The 24,626-nt window shown below is 44.2% G+C and overlaps 1 protein-coding gene and 1 long non-coding RNA gene across 2 annotated transcripts; both read left to right on the plus strand.

Moving 5' to 3' along the window:
- The first annotated feature begins 511 nt into the window (after positions 1–511).
- On the plus strand, positions 512–3,406 carry LOC9268908 (uncharacterized). The gene is made up of 5 exons (XR_001543168.3): positions 512–590; positions 1,219–1,262; positions 1,409–1,519; positions 1,583–1,743; positions 3,234–3,406. It is a non-coding gene; the product is annotated as an uncharacterized lncRNA (long non-coding RNA).
- Positions 3,407–12,588: 9,182 nt separating this feature from the next.
- On the plus strand, positions 12,589–14,743 carry LOC4329184 (transcription factor NIGT1-like). The gene is made up of 5 exons (NM_001416583.1): positions 12,589–12,989; positions 13,076–13,395; positions 13,507–13,828; positions 13,961–14,037; positions 14,149–14,743. Exons 1-5 carry the CDS (start codon positions 12,854–12,856, stop codon positions 14,530–14,532), a joined length of 1,239 nt encoding a protein of 412 aa, NP_001403512.1. The 5' UTR covers positions 12,589–12,853; the 3' UTR covers positions 14,533–14,743.
- Positions 14,744–24,626: the final 9,883 nt, after the last annotated feature.

The following is a 24,626-nucleotide window of genomic DNA, read 5'->3' on the forward strand; positions in this document are numbered from 1 at the left end:
ATACGCTTCACATGCATAACCATGTCAATGATAATGTTTGTATCGATTGTTACAGCTAAAACATGTCATAAGGAAATTGGAACATCTTCAATGTAACGGTTCAACCTCGGCGACGACAATATTACCTATGCCTCCTTTACCCAAAAAAAGAATTGGATTATTTATGTGGTTGTACACATGTACTCTTTCAGTTTCATTCTTTGCAACTAATAGTAGGATTAATCAAATTCTACACTGTCTCGCATGATCTCTTAATATATATATTATTTTTACGGAATTGCTATATCTCTGTCAACAGATTATTGACTGCTCAATCTGTCATTTTTTGGTCCATTCGTTTTGTTCTGTGATTCGTGCATAGTCTGGGTTTGCTCTGTGTGCTGGATTGGGTTATCTGGATTGGATTGGGCTTAGTGGGTCCCACCTTTACTGTTCAATTTTGAAATCCGCGCCTACTTTCTGGTTCCTTCCGACACGGGGAGAGAGTGAGGCGAAATTTCTTTCTTTTTCCTCTTTTCTCTCGTCGTCTCCGTCGAGGTGATTAGCCTGGCGAATCTTCTCGTTGCTGGCTTCTCGCCGGCGTCTCGCCGGTTTGTCTCTTGTGGTTTGCTTGTTCCTCTTTTCATGAGCGTTTGTGCTTGCATCCTGCTATGTTTTGCTCTTTTCCCCTACTTTTTTTTTGTGGATTTGCTCTCTTCTTCACTGTTCGCCGCTGAGTTTTCATCAATGTTTGCGTATCACCGCCGTGCCGTGCTTGTGTGCCGCAGTGCCAAGTAAGGTGGTGATTGCATCGATTTGTTCAACTAATTCGTGTTTTTTAATTTTTTTATTATAGGGTTTTCTCTGTGTTTTGCAGCGATCTGGATCTCCTTCTACGAGTTAAATATGATGAGTCCCCTTATTTTGTTGATTTATATGGATCCATTTTTTTGCTCTTTTCCCTAACTTTTTATGTGGATTTGTTCTCTTCTTCGTTGTTCGCTGTCGAGATTTCATCAACGGTTGCGTATCACCGCTGTTGTGATTTTGAGTTTTAATCTCTATTTTTGCGAGGAGACGGCGGATCTGTTCGTCGACATTTTTCTTCAGCGATTTGCTTCTTCCCTGATTCGGCCGTGTGTGTGGTTGAAGCCTTTGAGTTTTTGTTGCTTTTGCCCCTATTTTCATTGTTTTCTATTGTGATTTTGAGTTTTAATCTCAATTTTGTTTGGGTTGTAGGTTATTTCTTTGGCTGAAGCGTCGATTTGGAGCTGGCATCTCAGGTGAGTTATTTGAGTGTTTGTTTTTTTTCTTATTTGTATGTGAATCGGTGGATCTCCTGTTTGGTGAATCCTGTAGTTTATGGGTACAATTGCTATGGATTTGTAAAATGTGTTTGAAATGAATCGATCTGATGCAAACTTGTAAGGTGGCTCATCGTCTGGCAAGAGAAGCTAGGCCAACTGTTGTATACTTGTCTGATTTGAAGCGTGCTGTTGAGACTGCAGAAATCATAGAGAAAGCCTGTGATGTATCAAATGTGAGTTCTAGCCTACTTTGTCCTGCCTGTTCCTTCATGAGTAACATCAATAATTTGTTTCAGATAGTGTTGACTGAAGCACCAAGAGAAAGGCACATGGGATATCTGCAAGGTTTGACATGGGATGACACTATGTGAATAAAAGCCCAGGCGTTTTCAAAGGCTTTGCTAATTTTGAAGTTAAAAATGGTTTGGACTTTGATGGCAGAAACCAAGAATTGCCGGTAAGTTCCAAACCGTATTTTTTCTTTGGAACAATTATAACCCAGAAATGTAACTTTGTCTAGGTCTGTTAAATAAAAAATGGAATAAGTGTATAACATTTTGTAGCTGTAGTACTATATAACTTTGAAAAGTTTATCACTGTTTCAAATGATGTTTAGGGTGGTGGAGAAAGTCTTAATCAGTTAAGTAAGCGCTGCATCTCCTACCTGAACAAAGTTGCTCAGAATCATATCAGCAACTATCATAAAAAAAGTTGAACTTTTACTCCATTTCATTTGTGTATGCCATTTTGCATCTAATCCTGACTAGCTGCTATCCTACCAATTAAGAACTCTGAACCTTGAAGATGTTTTGTTGATGCGGGTGATTGTTGTCGGCTATGGTGCAGCCATATTGGAACTAAAATATTTTTACACTGACAGGGGAGCTTTGTTATATCTGCAGGTTTGATTTTGGTGACCAAAATATTTGATTTTGTATCATTTACATGAAATTGAATGTAAAATTACAGGTTTTTATAACTGTAAATTTGATATAAAAATACTGTAATTTTATAAAGATGGTTCATACATGTACTTTGTCTATGTTTCTTGACTATCTTGAAAATTCCCATCTTTAACACCTTCAGATGGAATATTGCATAAATCACTTTTGATATATACATACACACACACAGATATATATATATATATATATGTATGTATATACACGGTAGCGCTACATGGCGCGTCGCACGCGCCATCAATTTCCTAGCGCTCCTCTGATCCGCTCTCGTTCCTTGTTTTCCGTTTTTCTTGCCAGCTCATCATATCCGCCTCCACATCCCTTCCGTTTTTTCCGTTTTTCTCCCTATCCCGCCTACGCACCCCGTGTTCTCACTCCCATCCGAGTAAAAAAGGCGATACTACTCATCTATCCTCTATCTGTCCCCCTTGTTACCGAGTTAAAAAATTATTTATACCATACAAATATCTAGAGTGGTGATTTCTATCCCGAACTCAACTATGAGATTGTATAATTTTTTCAGTTAATAATTATCTATGATATTGTAAGATTTTTTCAGTTAAAATCTTACTCTTTTAACTTTTTACTGTATCTGTAAGTTTCAGATTCAGATTTAGTTTATTTTGTATGTTCCTCATTCAGAGGGAGTTTGGTTTAGTCAGCTATGAAAATAATGTATCTTGATTGGTGTGCCAAATTCTGAAACTTAATCCTGTCAATTTGAAAATTCCAAGTATATTATCTGATGATTTGATTTAGTTAGTAATCTTACGTTGCAAAGATTGAAACTAAAACAATTTAGTATGCAAGATTCATAGTATACTAATTTTTGATAAGTTATCTTGCATATTAGCCTGAAACAACACTGAAACAAAAAATCGAGCAAGACGCTTTCATTGTTGATTTCTGCACTGGTATTTTCATATGTTAATTTTCTGTCTGCCAATTTGACCGAATGTTTCATTTTGTTTCCATTTGATAGCAGAGTCGAAGTACTTTGTACATTAACATCCAAATCAAAAAACCAAAAGAAGATTCTAAAAGTTTGAGGTGTGGTCTGAATTCTGAATTTTAGATGCAATTTGAAGATCAAGAAACAAATGAACATGTCACTGGATTCAGATTCAGAAGAAGATTCAAAACAAGGTTCATAAAGTGGTAAATGTACCTTCAGATTTATTAAGTGCTTGAATTTTGACTTCAACTCTTTCCCCCTGTGCATTGTTCGTGATCCGCTTTTGCTCCTGAATTTGATCTTTGACTTTTCTTGTACCTGCAACTTTACTTGCAAAGTATATGAAATCTGATATGCTTCATCTGAAATCTGATTTCCATGAACGTTGTGCAGTTGGTACATAAGTAATATAAATTCTCTGATATATAGATATACTTTGTGTAGTTTCTAGATACATGCCTAAATCTGATATACTCTGATTTTTTTTGACATATTTGCTGTTGACTTTGGATGTAATATAAATTCTCTAAAATCCAAATTTTGATATAAGTTTGGTTATGAATATAGTACATATGCAGTACATATTTGCATGAGTTCTAATATGACCAGAAAATATGCAATGCAAAAGTCATATGTCATTATGTTGTTCAACCTAATAATACACATAACATTTTTGTAAAGTCTTAAATCTACAAGATATCAATTACATATTTTTAGTATTGAAATTACAGTTTTTGTTTTATGTAATTCTTATACAAAATGACTGTAATTTAAGAATTAAATTTAGAATGCTGGTGAATATTCTCAATTTTTGAAGCATTGCGTTTGATTTGAAATGTTTATGGCAACTTTCTGTAATTTTGAGTTAAGTTTTACATTATAAGGTTTGGTTATTTGAATATTTTGCAGTCATTTTTTTTTTGTTTTGAATCTCTGTTTATGTATGAGTTCTACATAGTTTATAGATTATGTGTTTATATTTCCCCTAATAGAGATTTAAAGATTTTTTAGTTCTGCATGAGTTTTGATATCCGATTTTGCATATAATATTCTTGTTCTCCACTAATATTTCTCAAATCTGTTGAAACATGCAATGCAAAACTCATATATCATCATGTTGTTCAACCTAAGAATACACATAACAATTGAATTCTAAGATAATATGATATGTGATGTTTATATAAAGTCTTTAGTCTACAAGATGTCAGTTACATCTTTCTATTATTAAAATTACAATGCTTGTTTTATGTAATTCCTGTACAAAATAATTGTAATTTAAGAAAAAAATTTAGAATGCTGCTGAATATTCTCAATTTCTGAAGCATTGTGCTTGATTTGAATGGTTTATGACAACTAGGAGCAATTTTTAGTTTAGTTTTATATTATAATTTTTAGTTTTGAAGTTTGATTTGATTATCCAAATACTCTAACATATGTTTATTTGCAGCTATATGTTTGTTTTGCCTGATAGAGGTATTGCATCTAATTTTCTTATTCTGAACTAATACATATGAGTACAGAAATTCCTACCGTTAATTTGTTTTGTAAAGTTCTGTGATGTTTCTGTAAAGTTTTAAGTCAAGAATTTTTTTTGTTATGAATTTAACTGGTGATTAATTTTGATAGATGAAGATTTATATATAAAATGTAGACCCATAACTCAGAAGATATTTTTTTGGAGTGATGAAGCTTTGTGAATTTTTTTTGATGGAGATTCATATGAAAATCCGAAGCTAAACACTCAAATATTTCAATCTGTGAACACTCTGAAGTCAATCTACTTAATATATCACCAATTGAACATTTCTGATTTCTGATTTGAGGTGTGTCCTGAATTCTAAATTTTCTGACATTTTTGTTGCTGTCAGTAATATGTCTGAATTCTGAATTACTGATTGACTTGTGGGCTTAATTCTAAATTTGTTGTTAATTAATTAGCTCTGCAATAATGTGTTTGACTCCTCTATTTCTGATTGACTTGTGGTCTGTTCTCTGAATTTCTACAGTAATGTGTCAGCAACTCTACATTCTGGTTATCTAATTTGAGTTGTGGTGTGCTGCATTAGAAGGGTCCTCAGAGTGACTTTAACTTGTTGTTTAATTTTTACAGTTCAATCTCATTCGACAGAAATGTAGATCAATATTCAGAAGATTTGAGTTAAGTTTTGTGATTTATTCTGATGAAGATTCATATCAAGAAGGTTCAAAGAATTCTTTTTCTCCCTCTAAATCCTTTCTGAGCCGTTGTTCTTTTATTTGGGCCTTTAAATTGACTACAATGTTAATTTGGGATTTCATTTGATGTAAATTTTGTATTCGGGCTCAATCTGGGCTATTTGATTGGGTCAGGTTGTGTTGAGCCCTTTGAAAATGGGCTTCCAAACCTGTTTGTGTTTGTTCATTTATGTATTTTTAATTTTTATTTGTCAAATAATATTAGCTGTTGGATCTAGATCTGTTGGTTAAAAAATTTGACAGATTGGAGGTCCAAAAATCTGTCGATAGTGCACTAGACAGTCCCTTATTTTTATATGATGCGCTATTAAGAATATTAGTTATACTTAGCAAAGTAGTCTGATAATTGCATATAGAGACGTGCAGGGCCTCCAATATAGGACAATAGATCATGGAACACAAGCCATGTAGGAGATGGAAACAATCGATGGATTCTATCCGACCCAAGCCTCGATCAATTTGATCTCGTTCCGAGAAAAAAAAAAGCTCAAGCAAGACTTGTTTTAGATCCGCACATCAGAACATTCCATGAACGCTTTGGAAAAACCAAACCGACGAGGTAGACGATAAAAGGCTTTTTTTTTCCAATGGTACAACAGCTATTAGGACTTGAGGAATAAATTGAAAAGGCGTTGCCTCCTACCTTCCTTCACTCCTCCTGCCTCTCTTAGCTTTAGGAATACATTTATGTGTTCGTATGATAGCAGAGCCGATCATCCCCACCAAATCTAGTTGAATATTTTTCGATCTCTAAAAATTTATCGAGGGCTTTTGATCCACTTAATCTCCTCTTTCCTTTTTTTTCCCAAAGTTGGAGCGAATCTGTAATACTTGGGACTAAAAAGAACAGGGAAAAATCGTCGGTCGGTCATCATTGACAACAGTTAAATGGAGATTAAATCCAACAAATTAAAGCCAAATTGAAAGAGAAAATACAGGGGAAAGCAGGGGCGAATCCAACGTGGGTGCAGGGGGTACCCCTGGAGTACCCCTTTCGATTTTTTCACCATGAATGATAAACTAAAGGTCCCTAGATGGCTAGAGGTTGAAGAAACTGTGTAATTGAGCGCCCCCCCTAATTTTTTGTTCTTGGATCCGTCCCTGGGGGAAAGGATGAGTAAGGAGTGGAGAATCGATTTTTTCAATTAACTAGAAAAAATGCCTGTGCGTTGCAACGGGTAATGCTATTTTAATTTTATTGTTGTTATACGGTTTAGCTAGGGTAAAATTCACTATGGGAATTCGCTTAGATATTTTTTTCGAAAATCATAAGCTGCAAGAGTCCGTATTTCATCTCAAGTTAGTTAGCATGCAGGTTTTTTTATAATGGCATGGTTCTAATTTTCCCTTTTTTTAATGATATTTCTTATACGACTCTTTTTTATTTCCAAAAGCAAATGAGCTTAAAATACAACTTAAACACGGATCTGTATTTCTAAAAGCGAACGAACTTAAAAACCTACTCAAACACGGATGACATACCAAAATATTGACAAAAACATCTTCAATTTTTATAATAGTAGAGATTAGAGGAGAAAACGTACGAGGAAACAGATCGATGTGGCGGTAGCCTTAGGGTTTAGCTCGGGCGGTGCAGCGGTGGATGTGATGTGGCGGCAGCCTTAAGGTTCAGCTCGGGCGGTGCAGCGGTGGATGGAGGCGCGCGATAGCGGAACGGATACCGGATCGGATTGGACACCTATTGAGACGTTTTTTTTCCCTTTTTTTAACTAGAAAGACTGCCTGTGCGTTGCAACGGGTAAAGACGTTTTTTCAATGATATATTAAGAGCTGAGCAATAAATTGAAATATTGGGATCACTATACATTATAATTGAAAAAGGTAACAAAAATTCTAATATTGGGATCGCTATAGATTATAATTGAACAAGTTAATGAAAATTTTTCATGGGTTTTGGACCGAAAGCCTTCCTTCCTTTTTAAACCTAGGCCAGTCCGCCACCTTCCTCCATTTGGCCTGCTGCCTTCGACCCATCAAATCCCTCCCTCCATTTGGCCTGCTTCATTCGACCCATAAAAGTTCGGCCGAATCTTTCTCTATCACCAAAAATTGGTTGAGGGCTTTTATCCACTCGATCTCCTATTTCCCTTTTTTTCCAAACTCAGAGCGTAAAACTCTGGATAAAAACGATAAGGGAATATCGCCATCATCATCGACAACTGTTAGATTAAATCCGACCAAATAAAGTCGGAAAAATCATGGAGAAAATGATAAGGGAGGAGTGGGAATCGATTTTTTTCAATCAAATTAGAGTAGAAAACACACGATCGATATGGCGTCGGCGCGGCGCCAGGGTTCAACTCAAGAGACGTGCAGCGAATAGATTGGATTAGAAAACCGGATGAGGAAAACCAAAAACGCACGGAGAAAAAACCGGTGACAATGAATAAAACAAAAGGTCCATGAGGCGCGGTGGACAGATCGGATGTAAAAAACCGGAAAAAAAAACCAATAGCGCGTGCGCACAAAAAAAACTCTTCCGCGTGAAAGAAAAAGTCGGACAAATACAGTGGCAAGAAATCCAAACGGACTTTTTTTTTGTTTTGTTTACTGGCGAGACTTTTTCTTTTCCTTTTTTTTATGGAGTCGGTCGATTTGTTTTTCCTTTTTTTTTTACTGACAGCAGAAGCTTTTTTTTATCGCTTCATGAGTCGGACATTTTTTTTCTTTCTTTTACCTTTTTAGTCGGACTTTTTTTCCTTTTTTACTCGGGCTTTTTTTTCCTTTTTTTACTCGGACTTTTTTTTTCTTTTTTTTACCGACTATGGAAATTTCTCGTACTTTTTAAGTAGAGATAGAGATTAAAACAGAAATATAAAATTAAAATCGATTTAAACACGGATGCCATATCAAAATATCGGTAAAAACATTTTTAATTTTTATAATAGTAGAGACGTACGTGAACTTTTGTTTGTTTAAGGGAGTTGGACTTTTTTAGAGTCGGATTTTTTTTAAGACAGAAGGTTTTTCTCGCTTTTTTTTTCCGTTTTCTACGGTTTTCTCGCTTTTTTTTTTCCTACGGACAAAGGAAACATATCTCTTATTTTTTAAGTAGTAGAGATAGTGTTAACAACCAAATTTCGTAATCCAAGTATCGGAGATGGAGATAAAACCGAAGCGGAATCTAAGATAGAAATCGTTCCGGAAATAGAGCAAGGATCGGCTAAAATCCGAATCGGCCGCGACCGAGATCGGCAGAGTTCGAGTCGGACAAGGTTAGTTGATTGAGCTGATTCCGACAATATGACTCGATACACGACATCGAGTTAGATTATGGTGCTTCACATGGATTGCCATGCACGGATTGAGTCCTGAGAAGGCAATTGTATCTATTTATTAGGATATTTTACGTAATTTCCTTAAAGATAAGTTTAGGCAAAAGTCTGCCGCAAAGACTTATGGTATCTTAAAGTTTGTTAGAGATAAGAGTCGTGTCCGACATGGACATATTTTGTAATCTCGAGTATAAATAGACCCCGAGCCCCATGTAATCAACTAACACACGTTTAATACAATCTCGGCGCATCGCCACCCTTTACTTTTGTTTTGTTTTGACGAGTTCTTGCTTTCGGGTTGAGCTGCATCGATTTCGATCTTTAACTAGAGGTAAAACTTGTTATGGCGGCTTGCGTTCTCGGGATTAGTGCTTCCATCTTTATGACACTCTAATCTTGTTTATGTAATTCGTCGAGTTATCATATATCTTATATAATCTTTGACAATATTACTATCTAACCTTCAATCGGCTAACATCTATCACTGGAAGGCAGCCGATTAGGTTAAATATCAACATTGGTTTAGATTATATAGGGTATCTACCACCTTATGAAACATCCAACGGCTTGATTGTCTAGATATTGTTCTTCTTTTCATACTTATAGCTGCATCAGTTGAGTTTGACCTTATAAGTCGTGATTAGAACCATAATCTCTAGCCTGTCTTTGGTTGCTGATTAGGGTAGTATCGGGGTTTCAGCCGATCTTACCTGATTTAGCTTTATGTTTTATGTGCTTAATTGATATGCTAGATCTGCCCTTTATATTAAGATCTTGTTACATTTAGGTATATTAGGCTTCCTATTTGATATATTTTGCTTGCTTTAATATCTTAATATTGAGTGGTATCGGAGTATTAGCCGATACATGCTAGATCTATCTGATCGGCTATGTTATGAATGCTTATAATCTTCTTGTCAATATATATTTTGACCTAAGTGATTTATACTGTCTCGGCATGGCGACCGATCTACCCAATCACTTGATTTAAGTATATATCGACATAAGGATTATATACCATTAATACCTACAGCCGATCGAATATATTTAGTTCTTTCTTACCTATTTATGACTGTCGATCGATTCAAATATAACATCGGCTCAAAGATAAATGATATGTCATTGGCAGCTGGCCGATCGGCTATCATTTATGTATTTGACCATGGTTTCTTTGTCTTTATTTCTTGTTGATTGCAGGATCAAATCAACTGGCACACTCACGAACCTAAAGGCAAGATTTTTGGACCTGCACTGAAGTTAAGCAGATCTTCTAGGCTTCGTGTTTTCGCATCAACAGATAGAGATTAAGCTATCACGTAATCGCTAACCCAAAAATAGCTCGATTTAAGCTGGAGCATAAAATAATATAAGATTTGAAAAGTTCAGGGACAAACAATACCTAATTAAACAAAAAGTTTACGGATACAAAATAATGTTCCATTTAACTTATCACACAGTACAACTCTATTCATTCCATATTAATCATCATATAACCAAAAATTAAAAATTCCATCATATAACCCTTAGAGTAAGGTCAATAAGAAAGCCCATTGCTGGTTACAATAGATGACCATGTCATCTATAGCAAACAATATAGCCATTGTACAATAGATTAACTGTACCATAGATATTTTATTATCTCTAGGGGACCCACCATCTTTCCCCATCTCTTCCTCTCACCTTTTCTAATCCGGTCCTCCCGACTACGGTGAAGCACGTGGACGACGGTGGCACACACTGGCACCCATGGCGGCTGGGGCGGACAAGGACGCCAGCTGCGGCGAAAGAGGGCGACGGCGACACGACGGTGGCGGCTGCACTGGACAAAGGCGGCGCCGGCAGACAGACGTGACGAACGCAATGGATGAGCTGTGGAGGAAAAACACAACGATCGTGGTGGACCAAGGGCAAAGGCGGTGGCCAACGCGAGCGAGGGCGGCGGCCAAGCCGGACATGGGTTGCGCGATGGATGTGGTCGCAGCCGAGGCGGACGCAGGCAACGAGCGCGGAGGATGAGGCGGATGGTCCGGCGACCGCAACGGACTAGGCGGCGGCAGATGCAGTCGACATCGATGGGCGCGGTCAATGGTGACAGTGACAACAGCGGCGACGGACGCGGTCGATGGCAACAGCAACGATGGTGATGGCGGTTGCGGCGGACGCGGACGAGGACGGCAGCGGACGCAGATGAGGGCGGCTGCGGCGGACGCGAAAAAGGGCGGTGGCGGCTGACGCGAACGATGACGACGGTGACGGTCACGATGCACGTAGTCGACGACGACGGCAGCCATGGCGGACGAGGACATCAACGGCAGCAATCCGGTGGAGCGCGATGCTCGTGTACATGGCAACGGCGGCTTGCGCGGTGCACTCCCATCGTTCCTGTTGGGTCTGCGTCTTGGGCAGAGAGTTTAGTCGGTCGACTAAATTAGTCGCCCTCTCGTTCTCTCTCTTCCCCTCCTCATTAAAAATTCCTACGAAGACCATCTACCACCTATTATTATACCTGCTCGTGTAACATGTAGTATTATTCATTATACATATAAATTGAGTTTGCACGCATGCATGCATTTGGTGCACTTTTTTTTCCCACCACATACTCACATTAAATGAAATATAGGAAAATTAAGGCTTCTTTAATCTTGTGAAAAACTTATATGATGATTAATATGGAACAGAGGGAGTACTAAGGTTAACTAAAATTCCGTTCATCAAACCTAACCAAAATTGAAAATTAGGTCGAACAGGATCAGAGTCCAAACCGTGCTAGAGATTCCATACCAATGTTATTTCCATTTGTCAAAACTGGGAAAAGCGTGGTGGACTTGCGGGAGAGAGCTGGACGAGCATAAATACAGGATTTCTCCGGTATCTACCCGTGCGCTGCCGGCCAGTGGCGAAGCCAGCGCAAAATAGAGGGAGTGCACCACTATTTTTAGCGGTATACTTGTTTCGTTTTTGGAAAAAATCAACTTCTGGCTACGAATTTAGATATAGGGTATGTCTAGCTTAGAGGCTAAAACTTTGTTTTGTATGGGACGGAGGGTGTATGTTTTATTATATATACAACATAGAACGCTATAACAATACCAGTACAATTATTTTCGATAGTTTCACGTAAGCAAGAAGAGTGATGTAGGAAATAAAATTCTAGCGATGAAAGTGCTTACCAAAACGGGAAACCCAAATGATAATATTGCTTAGTATGTTCAGTGGCAAAAAAAAAAGATTTGATGAGGTAATTAAAGTATAAGCTTGATGAGGTTGGCTGCTGGGCATCACGCATGGCCCCCTGTGATTTGATTAACAGCTTATAAGCCTACGGTGGTGGTGACATTTGTTATGGCTACGTCTGTGAGCATATACGGTTGTGTTGGCTACTTGCTTGTTATCTTGCTTGGCTGATTGTTTTGTCAAGGAGTACACACTGTTCTTCCGAGGGGAGTGCACCTATGGTGGATATGGGATAATTACATGTTAAAAGTTTTTCTGAACCGGTGCCAAGGAACCCCCTCCATCAATGCAGCTTCGCCCCTGCTGCCGGCCTTGCCAAGGCCCCAAGCCCCCAACCCCTACAGGGTGTCGTGTCAGCCACCCCCGCGGCCCCGCCCAGGTGGCCCCCGTTCCAGATTCCGCATCGCTCCCTTCGATCCGCGGCATCCTCCGCTCCCCTCGTCCAAGTCGCCTTCTTCCTTATCCAATCCCCTACCTGCGCACTCTCCAGACTCGCCCAGTAAACAAAAACAAGTGGGTCCCACATCCGAGCCGAAGGAACGGAATCCCCCTCCGAATATTCACCACCACCACCCTCCTTTTACTTATTTCCGCCCGTCCCAATCCAGCCACCCGCTCGCCCGTCCGTTCGATTCGACGACACCTTCATTTTTATTTTCTTCCTTGTGTAATAAGAAGACGACTAGTGGTAACAAAAAGATTCGCTCCCTACGCGACGCCCCGACCCCGATTCCCTTCGCTTCCTACTCCTTCCTCTTCCTTGTTCCTTCCTTCCTTCCTCACCCCACGAACGCGCACACCAACCTTTCCCATCCCTAGCTGCTGCCCTTCCATCGGATCCACGGATCGAGACCTGGCACGGCGGCGGAGGACGGGCCGGCGGAGATGGAGGTGGACCACGCGGACCGCGACGGCGCGCGGCGCCGGTGCCGCGAGTACCTGCTCGCGCTCGAGGAGGAGCGCCGCAAGATCCAGGTGTTCCAGCGGGAGCTCCCTCTCTGCTTCGACCTCGTCACCCAGAGTACGCGCGCGCCTCGCTCGCCACGCATTCTTCGCTCGATCGCTGCGCGTTCGTGCGCGTGAGTGCTAATTGTGATTGTGGTGCAGCTATCGAGGGGATGAGGAGCCAGATGGACGCCGCCGGCAGCGAGGAGACGGTCAGCGACCAGGGCCCGCCGCCGGTGCTCGAGGAGTTCATCCCGCTCAAGCCCAGCCTCTCGCTGTCCTCCTCCGAGGAGGAGAGCACCCACGCCGACGCCGCCAAGTCAGGCAAGAAGGAGGAGGCCGAGACGTCGGAGAGGCATTCGTCGCCGCCGCCGCCGCCGCCGGAGGCCAAGAAGGTGACGCCGGATTGGCTCCAGTCCGTGCAGCTCTGGAGCCAAGAAGAACCCCAGCAGCCATCGTCTCCTAGCCCAACTCCTACCAAGGTAATTAATTAATAGGTTAATTTATCAGCAGATGAAAATGTTTTCTTGCTAGTTTGCACTACTCTTGATCTACTTTTAGCTAATGCGTCGATCTCTGATGAACTCTGCCAGGATTTACCGTGCAAGCCGGTGGCGCTGAACGCCAGGAAGGCCGGCGGAGCGTTCCAGCCGTTCGAGAAGGAGAAGCGCGCCGAGCTGCCGGCGTCGTCGACCACGGCCGCGGCGAGCTCGACCGTGGTCGGAGACAGCGGCGACAAGCCCACCGATGATGACACGGAGAAACACATGGAGACGGACAAGGACAACGACAAGGACGCCAAGGACAAGGACAAGGAAGGCCAGTCGCAGCCTCACCGGAAGCCTCGCCGGTGCTGGGCGCCGGAGCTCCACCGCCGCTTCCTGCAAGCGCTGCAGCAGCTGGGCGGGTCCCATGGTTAGTGCCATTTTTTCTCAGTGACAGCTCGACCGGACAAACCAAATTACATTATCCTATATCAACAAACAGTACTGATTAATCTCGCTTGTACTAGTTAATTACGAGCTAATTAGTCCCGTGCTTATGCAGTAGCGACGCCCAAGCAGATCCGGGAGCTGATGAAGGTGGATGGCCTCACCAACGACGAGGTCAAGAGCCATTTGCAGGTCAGCAATGGCGGACACTACTTTGCCCTAATTTAACTCTTAACACACGCGGATAACCTGTTTACTCCTCTCGATCATGTCCTTAATTTGTGTTTCGCTTGGGGTTCACAGAAGTATCGTCTACACACGAGGAGGCCGAGCTCGACGGGGCAGAGCAGCGCCGCAGCCGGCGTCCCCGCCCCGCCTGCGCCGCAGTTCGTCGTCGTCGGGAGCATCTGGGTACCCCCGCCGGAATACGCTGCCGCGGCCGCCGCACAGCAGCACGTGCAGCTTGCCGCCGCCGGCAATAATGCGTCCGGGAGCGCCAACCCCGTGTACGCTCCGGTGGCGATGCTGCCGGCAGGCTTGCAGCCGCATTCGCATCGGAAGCAGCACCAGCAGCAGCAGCAAGGACAGAGACATTCCGGGTCGGAAGGCCGGCGGAGCGGGGACGCCGGCGATGGCAGCTCGTCCTCCCCGGCCGTCTCGTCGTCGTCGCAGACCACCTCCGCTTGATTAGTGTAGATTCGTCGATTACATCATTATATGTACGTAGTACGAGAGTGCATCACATCAAAGTGCAGCTTGATTTTGGAGCTAGCTAGCTTAAATTAAGGGTTAATTACTGATTGCTTCGTGATCGCACACACCACATTTGCTGTTTTGTTTGTAAAAAAGATAATAAAATACATAAATATTAAGGAAACTCCATAGACATTATTCTCCCTTTTTTTTCTCACTTTAGCGTGCTAATTGATCAACAAAACCAACTGTATGTTACTCCTTTTGCACAGCAAGATAATAAGGTTGTGTTTAAATTAACTTTTTTTCTCGAACTTCCAATTTTTCTGTCACATTAAATGTTTGGACAAATACATAGAGCTTTAAATGTGGAAGAAAAAAGTTTAGATTCCAACTTTTTTCTCAAAATTCCAACTTTTCCGTCACATGTAATGTTTGGACACATACATAGAACATTAAATATGGAAGAAAAAAAACCAATTATACAGTTTGCATGTAAATTACGAGACGAATCTTTTAAGTCTAATTACGTCATGATTAGCTATAAATGCTACGGTAACCCACATTTGCCAATAACGGATTAATTAGACTCAAAAGATTCGTCTCGCAGATTACAGTCCAAATCTATAATTTGTTTTGTTATTAGTCTACGTTTAATACTTCAAATATGTGTCTGTATACATCAAAAAGTTTTAGCAATGAACTAAACACGGCCTAAAATACATTTTCTCGTTGCTGCTTAATTTGTGGGTGATAAAACCAACTGTATGTTACTCGTTTTGCACAACAAGAACCTCAGAAAGTTCACGAAAATAAATTACCTCTACAAATAACTACGATGACCCCCACACGCTTTAAGATGATTTGCCATGCATCCAATTGGAACAGTAGGGCTAAAACGGACCACAATAAATATTTTATTTGCCATTAAATCAAAACGGTATCAGATTTTTTCCACTGGTTAAGTACCTCAAAACATTCACAACTACACATCCTATACTACAAATTTGAACATTATTATATATACTCTGATTAAACTTATTATATCTTATACTAGATTAATTTATTTTAAAACGGAGTGGGTACTTTATCATTGTATCTTCATTCTGTGTAAAGGCAAATACCACGAAACAATTATATGTATACACATCTTGTTTAAGAACATAACCATAGAAATATTTATTTTAAAACAGAGACAGTCTACATGCTTATTAAAGTTACTTAAAAAAATATAACGATGTCAAAATGTTTTCGTGATAATCTACCAATATCATTTTTATATGCCACATTCTTTTGTTTTTTGCAGGTACCAAAAATATTACATTTTGAATTTGGCCATAATACTACACGTATCATAAAATTCATGATAAAAAACAATCGTCTACTTTGAAACGGATTGAGCACAAGACATCAAGCATCGTTGGAGAAGCCAGTCACAGCCATTGGGGCATTGGGGGTGGAGTGATGGTAGCACGCAGACTTGTGGCTTTGCGTACATACAGCATCCTAGTTACTCCCTCCCTCCGTCCCCAAAAAAAAAAAAAAGACAAATCATGTGTTTCCGTGTCCAACTTTAACTGTCTGTCTTATATGAAATTTTTTTATAATTCGTATTTTTATTATTGTTAGATGATAAAACATGATTAATACTTTGTGCGTGACTTGTCTTTTTAATTTTTTTTATATTTTTTTAAAACAAGACGGACGGTCAAACGTTAGACACGAAAACCAGGGTTTGCCTTTTTATTATTATTTTTTTTACGGAGGGAGTAGGTGGATAGAGCATCACCCTGGGATTCTTTTTTCTCCCTCTGGTGGAATGTTCCCTCGGCGCCTCGAATATCCCGTACCGATACGGGGAGGAAAGGGAATCAAGCTAGGTATCTTGGGTGCAGCCAACCTTTTAGACTTTGGAGTTGTTGCTGCCAGTGCCAGCCAAGCCAACGGACGGATCGACGATCCCTCTCCCCGTCCGCTTGGTCCCTTTCGTCTCCGGGGGCCAGGGCAACACCTCCACTTTCGATATACACCCTTGGCTTTTCGGCTTTTCGCGGCGTCGAGGGGCCGTTTTTCATTTTTGGCTGCGTTGGATTGTGTTCTTCGATTTCGGGGACGTGCGCAACACTGGATCGTTACTGTACCACCGAATGGCGCTTTCGAATCCGTACGACTACTATTGTTGGAGCATTAAATGACGAGAAAACCTCTCAACGCGAAGCCGAATCTGCCACGGCTGTTTGTTTAAACCTATCTTACCGTAAAATCACGTCCCACTAAACCCTAAAACTTAACTCACTTCATGGCCCATTAATAATTATTACATCTTAAATAACATACAAACATGCTATATTATTCTATTTGTCGGAATGAAATCAGAACCATTCCGGAGCAAGGAGCTGGATGCTCTGAGATGTCTTTCAGCCGGTGGGTTGATCTGATGTGGAAGTCAAAGAGGACATCAGCATACATTGCTTGTGACTCCTTCCCTTTTCTTGATCATGACATGTTTACAACATCCAGCAGGCAGAAAACAAAGATTATACTGGTTCAGGCCCCTTGATAGGGAATAGCCCTACTCCAGTTGATATGGGATTATATGATGGAAACCACAGATTACAAAGGGAAAGCGGAACTCGATGATACCGCCGAGATCGTAATCGAGAAGGTCCGATTAGATCTCCCGGCGACTTGGCTCCTGTAGGCTTCAACTCCGTAGGCTGTGGTGGATGTGTTGGCTATGAGATTCGATGCCTTAGGTCCTCACGGGGTCCCTTTTATATCGCAGGTCAACTGGTCTCCAAGTAGGACTCGAAGACATCGGACTCGGCACGATACAATGACGACCCAGTCTTGTCCAAGTAGGACTCTTTCCATCTGTGAACTCCATGGCGAATTTCCTTAACGTGTACCGAAGACGTCCATATACGCGCAAGTATACCATATCGATATGTGACGTATATCGAAGGGTAGAGGGTATACCTTACCCGTAACCCTGACAGTAGCCCCCGACTTCTGCTTAAATGAACTCATGTAACCGATCGTGACTTCTGATGTCGAGGTTGTTGTCATTCTCGATGTGAGGACCGAGAGACGAGGAGTAATCGACAACGCCCAGTGAAGCTCAACGGTCATGAGTGAATTTAAATTGAAGTTTGAAAAACTGCCGCGCGTAACGGACCCAGAAATTTCCGGCGGCTATCTCTCTCCTTTCCTTGGAATTCGCACCGTCGGAAGTGCGACTATTTAAGGGAGTTTTGGGGATCCATTTCGAAGTCCGCCTGTTGTGAAAAGACTCTCCAGCCTCCAAGCGTTCCTCGTCTTCTCCGCTCCTGCAAGAAGCCTAGCTAGTTCATCTTGGTCCCTTCTCCGGTGGTCTCCGGTGGCAATGGATCTCGACAAGTCCACCTCTACCAGTGCGTCGCTGAAGAAACTGCAGGAGGATGGCGCCCTTCCCGGTCGCGGGACCATGGAGAGAGAAGCAGGAGGTACTGAACCCCAGCCTGTCCTGGGTCGCATGGTTGTGATCGAGGACTTTATTCTCTGTGGTTTTCTTCCTCCGCCTTCTGAATTTCTTCTCTTGGTCTTGAATTTCTACGGCCTTTCCTTGCTCCATTTGAACCCCAACTCCATCGCCTTCCTCAGTATCTTTTCGCATCTTTGTGAGGCCTACATTGGGGTAGAGCCGTTTCTTGACCTCTTCCGCTTTTACTATGAGTTGCGCTGGATGGAACCTAAAAAGGTGTCCGGATGTGTCGGTTTCTGACTTCGGGATGGCCTGAAGTCATGATACATCCCCTTCTAGTGCCCCTCACCTCGCAGCAAGTGGCGAGGGAGGTGGTTCTATCTTCAGATAGAAAATTCGGATCCGGTCTTCATTGTTCCTATGGAGCAACCAGACAAGATTTCATCTTGGACCGCCAAACCCGCCTTTGACCCCGTCCCTCCAATCTTTCATCGATATCATTGATGACCTCCGAGTGCGGGGGTTGTCGGGGTATGAAGTCGCTGCCAACTTCATTGGTAGGCGGATCCAGCCGCTCCAGGCTCGATCCCACCCAGCCTTTGACTATTCTGGGCCAGAGGACGCGACCCGGGTTTCTCCTCGGGGTATTTTTCTTGTATTTGAATTGACTTCCTTGTGTGTGTGTTCCTCCTAACTTATCGAATTATGGTTCTCGATCTACAGGTTTGAGCAGTGAAGCCGTGGAGCGCCACGTCGGCCAACTGATGATCAGCGGCCCGACAACGGCGAGCAACGTCCATGTCCCCCTTTGCGAGAAAGGGGCAGACGAACGCGAAGCTGCCATCAACGTAAGTGTACTCAGCAGCCCTTTTGCATTTTTCTTCCGGGATCGCATTGCGACTTCATGAAGCGTAGGCTCTCCCTCTGACTGATATCATCGGGCCGCTCGTGAATCATCAGGCGGCGGCGTCGCTGAAGGAGGATGTCGCCAAGGAGGCGTCCGATGTTGCTGCCGCTACTGCCACAACGAGTAGCGAAGCGTCCCAAAAAGGGGGAGGAAATTCTCCTCCGTGATCAGAAATAGGCGGAAGACACCCACCCCTCGGTAAGCTCTCCTGTTCCTTCATCACGTAGTCGGAAAACTTCCACCTCACATCATACCCGTCATACTCCAGGCTTCGGACGCGTCTCCCCCGCCACCGCGACGGCAGCGGCTTGTGACGCTTGGCGAGAAGTAAGTGGATGAATTTGAGGTTTCGTCACTTCGTCGAACTCTTGCAGCCAGTCTCAGCTGCAGCTTTTCACAGGGCGGCACGGGCGAAGGCGGCGCAAGACGGGTCTGGGGGGACCTCCAACGCGTCTCCTGCTGTGGCCTCGACGGATGTTGTGGTCGTGCCCAGGAGCCGCGAGGCGACACCTAGCGGCCCAGACAGCGATCTCGCGGCTGGTCGGGGTCCGCCGGCTGCCGTCCTCACCTGGGGAGAGCTCCAGGTCGAGATGGGGCGTCTCCTCGAGGCCGGTTCTCGCGGCATTAGCCGCGAGATCGCGGAGGTGAGGGTGGCGGCGGCATCGTCGGCGAATGAGCGCGCCGACCAGCTGGCGCGCGATTTGGCGGAGGTTCGCGAGGACCTCCAGAAGATGAGGGAGCTGGTGGCCGGCAATGAGCGACAACGGCAAGGGCTCGAGCATCGTATGTCGGAGCTTGAGAACCACTTGTCGGAGATCCGTGGCTCGCTGTGGGTCACCTACACTGGTCTGCACCAGCTCGCCGGGGAGTGCAGCGTCAAGCCCACCATCCCGACGAATCCCGACGAGTTCTCGCTGACGTCTTCGCTTGCGGAACTAGCGACGGTGATGGAGGCGATCCCCTCCAAGCACGCGGCTAGGATCGGAGAGGAGACGTCCAACGGGATCTATACCAGGGCGTGCCATGTCCTTGCATGTGTGAGGCTGGCGCACCCTGAACTCGATCTGCGGAAGATCTTGGATCAGGGGGCGGCTAGCGACGCGCGAAAGGACGTGATGGAGGAAGTCGGCGATCTGGGGGAGTCCGTTCTCCCGCTTTTTGAAGAGTAGGATTTTGGCTCCCTTGTACTCTTTAGTCATGCTTTGTAAAACTCTCATTGGTTCCAACCGCCTTTGTGTGCAGTCATCACCTTAGTTTTCTTTAGCATTTTGATCTCGAGTACTTTGTTGTCGTTTGTAGAGATGTTGATGTCAAGGATGTCCAGCAGCGCGGGCAGCCTAAGTTGCCAGTGATCGTTCCGGCACTTGCGTTCGAGACACATGTGCCGGAGGGCGATGTAGATCAAAGTTCGCCTGTGGAAATGAGCATGGCGACGACTCCCTTAGGTTGGTTGTCTTTGTTATCATCTCCTTTACTCTTCCGTCTGGATCGACTTGATTTGCTGTATTCTCGAGAGAGAAGAGCAGCTTGACTTAGTCGTTTCCATGCTGAGTAGACCTCGAGAGTGCGCTTGCTGACTAGGATCGTCGCATCCAGTATTGGAGGACGAAGTTTGAGGTCGCGGAACTCGAGAGGACTATGCTGGAAGTGAGGAAGGACCAGGCCGTAGAGACACTCCGGGGTCGCGAGGTGTGGTTCAACTCGTATCTGAAGAGTTGCTGCACCTCCATGTCATGAGTTTGTAGAGAGCTCCGAGTACCCCGTGGGGATCCCGAGGAATCGGCAGCTGGATACATCTTGTGGCTGAATAGGGCATGCGCCCAGCTCGAAGGCATCGGCCAGCGTATCGATGAGGCCCTGAAGCAGGAGTGTCGTCGATCGAGCCGATATGCCGGGGGGCATGTATTGGCTTGCATACGAGATCATCGTCCGCAGCTGCACCTCGAGTTCCTCCATGAAGGGTTTTCTCGTTCTCGGAGAACTCCTACGGAGATAGATGGCCTGGCGAAGTCGATGGCGCCGCTGGCGGAGAAAGTCTTCCAGTCCATGGACTGGCGTTGGCCTTTCTGGTAGTCTCCGTGTCCTGTGACAAATGTCTTAGGAAAAAGTGTAATATAATTTTGGATTTTTGTGGAATTGTAAGAAGTACTTGTGAAATAGAAAAGAAATCTATCTAACTAAGCTTCCTTACTCTAGATGTAGCGTGTATGAGTGTCTTCTCACTTCGCGACTTCGATCAGTCGTTTGAGTTATACACTCTCCCTAGCCCCTAGCCTTGTCATCGGAGAATTCTTCTCGGAAGATAAGGCTCTTAGACCTTTGACCTGCCTCGGTTGAACAAGCACTGATCCTAGCCCCCAGCCGTGAAGTTGGAAAGTTAATTTCCGATTACACGGCTTGGTTAATACGCATGGCGAGAACTCTGACATGACCAGATCTTACATGGTCTTTCGTCTCTACAGGATATGACAAGGCCTTATCGGCTCTGGGCATCCCCAGCCGAAGTTCCCTTAGGTTCCTTGGAGGCCTTGTCAAGACGGCGTAAAGGGACATGAGGATAGGTTTTAATGCTAGGTGTCATCTGGGTAAGGGATCATCAGGAATGAACACTTTGATTGTGATCTGTACCTGAAAATAGGCTTTATTGGAGCTGTAAGATGTCTTACAAGTATGGATACTATTGACTTATACATATAATTTACGTAATTGATCAATGTTCTAGGAATTTGCCAACTCGCGACCATCGTCGTCTGCAATTTTGAATGCGTCTGGCCGCAAGACTTGTGTGATCTTGTACGGTCCTTCCCATTTGGGTGAGAGCTTGTTTTGCCCTGCTTGGCTTTGAACCCGTCGGAGGACATAGTCACCGATCGAAAGCGTGCGTGCTCGGATGCGCTTCTCGTGGTATCGGCGAAGGGCCTGTTGGTAGCTGGCTGCTCGAACGACAACTCGTTCGCGATGTTCCTCGAGTAGATTCACATCGTCGTTTCGCTGCTCCTCCTGATCCTCATCGGAATACTTCTGTACTTGTGTACTTTGATGTCGTAGCTCGGTGGGGAGCATGGCCTCTGAGCCATACACGAGGAAGAAGGGTGTCTCCTTGTTAGACGTTGTCGGTGTGGTACGCACGGTCCATAGTACTGACGGGAGTTCTTCGACCCACTTCTTGTCATGTGACATGAGCCTGTCGTAGACGCGGGTCTTGATTCCTTACAGTACTATGCCGTTTGCCCTCTCGACTTGTCCATTGCTCTGAGGGTGAGAAACCGAGGCGAAGCAGATCTTGACTCCCAGCCTGATGCAGTAATCCTAGAAATCGGCACTGATGAACTGGGAGCCGTTGTCCGTTATGATACGGTGAGGCAATCTGAATCTGCAAAATATCCCTTTGATGAATTTGATGGCGTTGTCGGCCTTGATTTCCCCCGTGGGTGTCGCTTCAATCCACTTAGTGAATTTGTCGATCGCCACGAGTAGGAACCTGTAGCCGCCCTGTCCTCGTGGGAATGGCCCGAGTATATCTAGCCCCCAGCACGAGAACGGCTAAGTAAGAGGGATAGTCTGGAGTGCTTGCGCTAGTAGCTTTGTGTGTTTACTGTGGAATTGACAGGCTTCACACCGCTGAACCATGTCGCAAGCGTCTTTGAGGGCGGTTGGCCAGAAAAATCCTTGTCGAAAAGCTTTTACGACTAATGTCCGACCAGCGGCGTGTGACCCACAGATCCCTTCATGTATGTCGAGGAGGAGATGTCTGCCGTCGTCGGACGAGACACATTTTAGGAGTACCCCGTTTGGCGTCCTCTTGTATATATCGTTGCCGATCATACAGTAGACTTTTGCTTTACGGGATATTTTCTCAGCTTCTGCGTCGTCCTCGGGCAACTCTTCGCTACCTATGAATTTGATGAGTGGGGTGCGCCAGTCGTCTGTGGTCTTGATATCGGCAACGGCGCGCTCTGCCTCTGTAGCCCCCGAGCTGTTGTTGAGGGTAACCGGGCTATCTTTGCCGCTTGCATCTTTCACTGATGGTCTTGTCAGGACATCCAGAAAGGTGCCAGGTTCGAGTGGCTCTCATCTGGACGCACGCCGTGCTAGATCATCCGGTTCGATGTTGTCCTTGCGGTATACATGTCGGACCTCGATCCCATCGAACCTTTTTTCCAGCTTCCTGACTTCTGCGAGATACTTAGATAACTCGGGGCTAGAGCACTTGTAATCTTTATGCACCTGGTTCGCGACTAGTTCGGAATCTCCTTTCACGATCAGTCGCCTAACTCCGAGTGTAGCTGCAGCTCTTATCCCGGCGAGTAGTCCTTCGTACTCGGCTGTGTTATTGGTTGCCCTAAAGTTGAGGTGAATTGCATGCTTGAATTGATCTCCCGAAGGTGATGTCAAGATGAATCCTGCCCCTGCTCCTTGGCTGTTGAGTGCGCCGTCGAACGCCATTGTCCATGTTTCGTTGTCGATTTGGTTGTCTGACCTGTTATCAGGCATAGTCCAATCGGCTACGAAGTCGGCGAGTACCTAGGACTTGATGGCTGTTCGTGGCACGAAGTGGACATCAAATTGGCTTAGCTCGATTACCCATTTCGCAATGCGGCCGACAACGTCTTTGTTTCTCACGACTTCACCGAGAGGGAAGGAGGATACAACTGTGACCCTGTGGGCTTGGAAGTAGTGGCATAGCTTTCTTGATGTCATGATTACCGCGTAGAGCAGTTTTTGGATATGTGGATATCTTGTCTTTGCATCGTGGAGAGCTTCGCTGACGTAGTAAACCGGTCGTTGCACCTTCTCTCTCTCGACAACAATGACAGTGCTAACGGAATATGGCGTGGCGGCAATATAGAGGAATAATTCTTCATTAGGTTGGGGGGCAACAAGTATAGGGGAATTTGATAGGTAGCGCTTGAGTGCAATGAATGCCTCTTCGGCTTCCTGTGTCCATACAAATTTGTCTTGCTTCTTCAGCAGAGTGAAGAAATGTTGTCCTCGTTCTCCCATCCTAGCGACGAACCTGCTTAGTGCCGCCATGTATCCGGTTAGCTTCTGTACTTCCTTGAGTCTTATAGGCGACTTCATGTTCTCGATTGCCTTGATCTTCTCGGGATTTGCTTCTATTCCTCTACCAGAGACGAGGAAACCGAGCAGCTTGCCCGATGGTACTCCGAACGTGCACTTCTCTGGATTGAGCATAAGGCGATATCGTCGGAGGTTGTCGAACGTTTCCCGCAGATCATCAATCAATGAGTCGCTTGTCTTGGTCTTGACAACAATGTCATCGACGTAGGCCTCGACATTGTTTCCGAGTTGGTTGCTAAGTGCGCCCTGGACCGTGCGCTGGAAAGTGTTTCCTGCGGTTATTAGTCCGAACGGCATCTTAACATAGCAGAATACCTTGAACGACGTGATGAATGATGTCTTCTCCTCGTTCTCTTTCGCCATACTGATTTGGTGGTAGCCGGAGTAAGCGTCGAGAAAGCTCAACAACTCACAACCGGCTGTTGAGTCCACCAGTTGGTCTATTCGAGGGAGAGAGAAGTGATCCTTGGGACACGCCTTGTTGAGGTCGGTGAAATTGACACACATTCTCCATTTCCCGTTGGCCTTCCGCACCATGACTGGGTTGGCTAGCCACTCTAGATGGAGTACCTCTCTGATGAAACCAGCTTTGAGAAACTTGTTGAGCTCTTCTCGTATGGCTTGTTTTCGGTCTAG

The sequence above is a fragment of the Oryza sativa genome, chromosome 2, assembly GCF_034140825.1.
Source record: "Oryza sativa Japonica Group chromosome 2, ASM3414082v1".
Classification (NCBI taxonomy): Eukaryota; Viridiplantae; Streptophyta; class Magnoliopsida; order Poales; family Poaceae; genus Oryza; species Oryza sativa.

Bases quoted from the DNA above. Each gene is read 5' to 3' on its own strand.
- LOC4329184 (NM_001416583.1), top strand. From the start codon at position 12,854: ATGGAGGTGGACCACGCGGACCGCGACGGCGCGCGGCGCCGGTGCCGC. The intron at 13,396-13,506 runs GTAATTAATTAA...GAACTCTGCCAG, and splicing joins CTAGCCCAACTCCTACCAAG to GATTTACCGTGCAAGCCGGT. The intron at 13,829-13,960 runs GTTAGTGCCATT...GTGCTTATGCAG, and splicing joins GCAGCTGGGCGGGTCCCATG to TAGCGACGCCCAAGCAGATC.